This window comes from Nanorana parkeri, unplaced genomic scaffold (assembly GCF_000935625.1).
Source record: "Nanorana parkeri isolate BGI_ZX_2015 unplaced genomic scaffold, ASM93562v1 scaffold530, whole genome shotgun sequence".
In the NCBI taxonomy this organism is placed as follows: Eukaryota; Metazoa; Chordata; class Amphibia; order Anura; family Dicroglossidae; genus Nanorana; species Nanorana parkeri.
This window is the reverse complement of record NW_017306798.1, coordinates 715,406-721,139: the sequence shown is the minus strand read 5'-3', so window position 1 is coordinate 721,139 and position 5,734 is coordinate 715,406. Positions and strand designations below refer to the sequence as shown.

Genomic DNA, 5,734 nt, shown 5'->3' with positions numbered 1-5,734 from the left:
CTAATATATCTTATTTAAATGGCAGATTCACTTTAAGGCTGATATATTTCTGCACGGTTAAGTATTTTATTGATTTATTTGATTTTCTGTATTTTTTGGCATTTTAGAGTCCTTATGAATTCACAAAACATCAATCTCCCTTTTAAGTTTCCATTGAATTATTCATCTGTCTTCTCTTGTTTTATTACCTTTCTTAATAATACATCGAGCAAATGCTTTTAGCTACATCTATCTAATCCTTTTAGTCCGCGTGCTATTTCAATTTTTATTGTAACCCCCATAAATCTCTTTCCTTTCCGGCCGTTCTCACCAGGCTCCGGTTTTACGTCATCATGACAAGCCAGCGTGAATTGTTCCCGCGCCTAACCGCTGACATGCGCCGGTTCAAAAAACCGCCGAGGCTTCAACGGGATGCCCAGGACTTGGATGGCGCCTCGGAGCTCGGGATGCGCCAGAGAATGGAGGTGGAGAACCAGGAGGACTCCCGGGAGGGGGAGGTGGGCAGGATGGGTGACGCGAACCTCTATAACCCGCATCTCTTCCCGCTGCTGGGGACGGAGGTCAGCACCGCCCAGAGGCAGCTGGTGGAGATGGTTCAGCTCGCCAAGTGCCACTGCCGCAGGGATAATCTATGGAAACGCCTCTATCTCCTGGAACCGCTCTCCTCTGACAAGCTGCGCCTGGGGAAACTCAACTCCAGTGAACTGAAGGAACTGTTGGATGCCGTGCATGGGAGGAGCGTGGCTGAGGTTGACCCACAGCTGGTAAGATGGATGTTATGCAAAGCCACAAATAACAAGTCCTTACTATACATTACAGATTACATTATTCTCATGTGTAACTCGATGGACATGTGTAACTCGATGGACATGTGTAACTCGATGGGCGTGTGTAACTCGATGGACGTGTGTAACTCGATGGACGTGTGTAACTCGATGGACGTGTGTAACTCGATGGACGTGTGTAACTCGATGGACATGTGTAACTCGATGGGCGTGTGTAACTCGATGGACGTGTGTAACTCGATGGACATGTGTAACTCGATGGACATGTGTTACTCGATGGGCGTGTGTAACTCGATGGACATGTGTAACTCGATGGACGTGTGTAACTCGATGGACGTGTGTAACTCGATGGACGTGTGTAACTCGATGGACATGTGTAACTCGATGGGCGTGTGTAACTCGATGGACGTGTGTAACTCGATGGACATGTGTAACTCGATGGACATGTGTTACTCGATGGGCGTGTGTAACTCGATGGACATGTGTAACTCGATGGACGTGTGTAACTCGATGGACGTGTGTAACTCGATGGACATGTGTAACTCGATGGATGGAGGGAAGTCAGAAATGGAGAAGGATTTGGGGGTCATTAGTAAGATCAGTTAGGGTCTGGAACTCACTGCCACAGGCGGTGATTTCAGCTAAGAATGTGGAATTGTTCAAGAACTTTTGGACGATTTCTTAAGGGACGGTAATATACAGGGGTACAGGTAATATACAGGGGTACAGGTAATATACAGGGGTACGGGTACTCCTAGAATGAGATCCTAATAGGTTGAACTTGATGGACTAATGTCTTTATTCAACCTCAAATACTATGTAACATGTGTAACTCGATGGACATGTGTCTTTTTTCAACCTGACTAACTATGTAATTATTGATGCCCAACGGCTTTAAAAAAGCTAAATGCATTCCAGGGGCATCATTCACACAGGAAATGGCCGACACGTACAGCTGCGTGCTCCCAGGAAGGACAGGTGCTGAGTGTGACTAGTACACAGCCCCTGTCCTTCTCTATGTGAGTATGCGGCCGTACACCTCCCTACACTCACCTCAAGTGCAGGTCGGTGCGGGTGCCCCGGCTCGGACGCAGACAGGATCCATCCTGTCGTTACGAGTACGCTCACCCGCATGGAGGTGCAGGACGGGTGAGCGTAGGGCGGCGTACGGTCATGTCGTCCCATAGAGAAGGACAGGGGCTGTGTACTAGTCACACCCATCACCTGTGCTTCCCGGGAGCTGCCCGATACGGCCGCTCACACAGCACGAAGCTGTACGTGCCAAACGATTCCCCTGTGAATAAGCCCTTAGAGTTTGTTTTCTTTCTGAAGGTGCCCATACACTGTACGATTATCGTGCGAGAGTAGCGGGAAATCCCGCAATCGTATGATACTCGCAAAGTGTATGTACATAACCCAGGAACAATTGTCATACAACATACAAGCTTACAAACTGCAGAGCGGAGGAGAGAGTCCCCAGGTAGAATACAGGTGCATTACAGATGTATTAGCAGACGTAGCAATTGACTAGCTTTTGATATATTTATATGTATTTTTGTACACTGCCTGGCCAAAAAAAAGTCACACACACTAACTTTTTTCATTGGCCCGCCTTTAGCTTTGATTACGGCACACATTCGCCGCGGCCACGTTTCGATAAGCTTATTCAATGTCACAACATTTACTTCCGTCCAGAGTTGCGTTCATTTTTCACCAAGATCTTGTAGTGATGATGGGAGAGTCGGAGCTCTGCATAAAGTCTTCTCCAGCACATCCCAAAGATTCTCAATGGGGTTCAGGTCTGGACTCTGTGCTGGCCAAGTTATGTGTGACGATGATGTCTCATGCTCCCCGATCCACTCTTTCACAATCTGAGCCCAATGAATCCCGGCATTGTCATCTTAGAATATCTGTAAAAAATAAGTCAAGGCAACTGGACTCGCTGTATTTTTCTTGAAGACGTTTCACTGGTCATCCGGCCGGCTTTCTCAATTCAGAATAACTTGTACAAAAATAATCTGGGAATAAATATGGTGAAGACATCTATCGTCTGCCACATACAATGCTGTTCTAACACCTCTCTCTTGGCAGGTTAATAACACCTCCTAGACTCCAATTATGCAAATACAATCAACACCTGGTTGTGACTAACAGATTATGCGGATTGGATCAACATTCACCATATTTATTCCCAGAGAATTTTTGTACAAGTCGTTCCAAATTGAGAAAGCTGGTTGGATGACCATTGAAACGTCTTAAAGAAGAATACAGCAGGTCCAGTTGCCTTGACTTATTTTCTACAGATATACCATATGACCTGGATGAATGAGAACCTTCTACAGATATACCATGTGACCTGGATGAATGAGAACCTTCTACAGATATACCATGTGACCTGGATGAATGAGAACCTTCTACAGATGTACCATGACCTTGATGAATGAGAACCTTCACAGACGTCTTCAAAGATTCTCAATTGGGTCAAGGTCTGGACTCTGTGTTGGCCAATCCGTGTGTGACATTGATGTCTCATGCTCCCTGAACCACTCCTTCACAATCTGAGCCCGATGAATCCTGACATTGTCTATCTTGGAGTATGCCCGATGTGCCATCAGGGAAGAAGAACTCCTTTGTGCTCAAGGTTCCTCCAGGGCTCCTAGAATGCTGTGCAAGCTATGTGAGAGTACCTGCAGACACTTCTGAGGGCCTGCCGATGCTTTCATTAGAGTGGATATAAAGTGATGAAAGGCTGACTTCAAATGGCATCTTGCTATGTATGGGAATGAAATTAGAAGCATTGTGCAGCGATCTCTTATCATCAGCCACTCACATTTACTTCAAATGGCTCCTGACGCTTTTATATAAACTAAGGGGAGAGTGCTCGGTAATCGCTAACTAAATAACGGATAGTAAACAAGGAGATTTCCGTTAATTGGTTTGAAGCAATTTAAATGTTTTTTTTTTCCTTTCCCCCGCTCTGCCTGGGATTCGTACGATATGAAGCGCAGTATGAAATATGATGATGAAAAATAAGTGCTTCCGACTACCCACAATCCTCCTTTGGAAGAGGGGGTGTAATACACAGAGATTTGCAGGTCCCCCGAGCGTTTACAGTTATGGAGTACCTTTCTGATGTTTAAAATTTGGAAAGATTCGGCGAATGCCACATTGACGGTCTTTATAAATGGAAGGAAGTAAACTAAATCTTCGCCCTATAATTAATCAACAACAATAAAGTGACATTAAGAGCAAAAGTCCCCACCCCCCCACACACAGTACTAATGTAGGGACTTACCTTAAAGGAGAACTATGGGGTTAAGTCTTTTCCCCGTAGTTCTCCTTAGGGTAACGGGAGGACACAAACTAGCGGCCTCCCGTCACCCTAAGCTAAGTATACAGCTCGCTGTAGCTCGCGGTATACTGAGACGCCGCAGCTGAAGCGGATCCCGACAATTGTGCCGGGATCCGCCCAGCTGCATGACTGACAGCTGGCTCTGCCTATCTAGAGGCAGAGCCAGCTGTACCCGCCCCCTCCCCCGTCCGTTCCGCCAGTCAGCGCTGGAGGATCGGAGCGGGGAGGGGGGAATCCAGCCCCTCCCCTGTCACGGCAGAGAGCCGTGACAGGATCGAGAGGTGAGCGAACGCCGGTATGTGTTCTCTCACTTCTCAATCTATTGAGCCGACCTGTGACAGTCTCATTGTCACAGGTCGGCTAGAACTATGAGGTGAGTGGAAAGCACCCCGCCCCATAGTTCTCCATTAAATGGTGCCTCTTGATCCGATCATCTTCTTTACTGTCCTTTTCAGCTGTCCCTCCAGCGCTGGTGCGGGTCTCAGATCCAGCGCTGACTCCTCTGTCCTCCTCTTCTCTTGCTGTCCCACGGTGTCTGTGCGCGGGTGCACGCTGCTCCGTAGACTTACCTTGTGTCTCTTATCCCGGCTGAAGTGCGCATGCGTCCGCCCCAGGATCCTTTGCGTCCGCCTGAGATAGTTTCAGATGTTCGGACGGGAGCGCACGGAGTAGACACAGGTAAGTATTAACCCCTTTGAAAGTTTTTTTTTTTTAATCGTTTTGCATATATCTCCTGCCTGCTAGCCATAGATATATATGCAAAAACATGCGAGGGTTTAATAACCCTTTAATTTAATAAAGTAAAAACACAAATATTGTTACTGTTAATGCCTCTGTAGTACCTATTTTTCACATTGCTGCTTCCACCCGTATACATGTCATCAATGGCTGGCTTCTTGTTCACTGGGCTGGCACACCGGTGACGTCCGTGCCATGGCTTCAGGCACTTTTCCCCAAATCTTGCGAGAGTTTTGCAGTTTACACATGTAAGCTCTGGTGGTGTACCCTTCCCAGGAGGCAACTGGAAGGCACTGGTGATGTAGCCTTTCTAGGGGGCAGCTAGTAAGCGCTGGTGATGTAGCCTTTCTAGGGGGCAGCTAGTAAGCGCTGGTGATGTAGCCTTCCCAGGAGGCAGCTGAAAGGCACTGATGATTTTAGCCTTTCCAGTGGGCTATTGGAAGGCACTGGGGATGTAGCCTTTCCAGGGGGCTACTGGAAGGCACTGATGATGTAGCTTTTCTAGGGGGCAGCTGGAAGGCACTGGGGATGTAGCCTTTCCAGGGGGCTATTGGAAGGCACTGCTGATGTGGCTTTTCTAGGGGGCAGCTGGAAGGCACTGGTTATGTCACCAGTGCCTTGGAAAACCATGACGTAAAATAAATATAATTGACACAATTGACATTTGTGTTACATATGACTGTAACATTTATGCGATACAGCATGGAGAGTTGTATGCACCTGGGATTTTAAGGTTTGGGGTAGATGGAGGGGGTGGTAAATCTGCCTTTAAAAAAGTGTCCGATGAGGATTCAATACATTCTCATTGAACACAATTGACACTGCAGCATTGTAGGTCAAAAAAAAGTGACTTATGAAA

General features: G+C 47.1%; 1 protein-coding gene across 1 annotated transcript in view; it reads left to right on the top strand.

Moving 5' to 3' along the window:
- The window catches only part of SZT2 (seizure threshold 2 homolog (mouse)), a 141,358-nt gene that overhangs the window by 126,106 nt on the left and 9,518 nt on the right, over positions 1–5,734 (top strand). Inside the window, exon 72 of the mRNA XM_018561561.1 lies at positions 314–764. Coding sequence (XP_018417063.1) covers positions 314–764 — 451 coding nt within the window. The remainder of the gene's footprint in view (positions 1–313; positions 765–5,734) is intronic.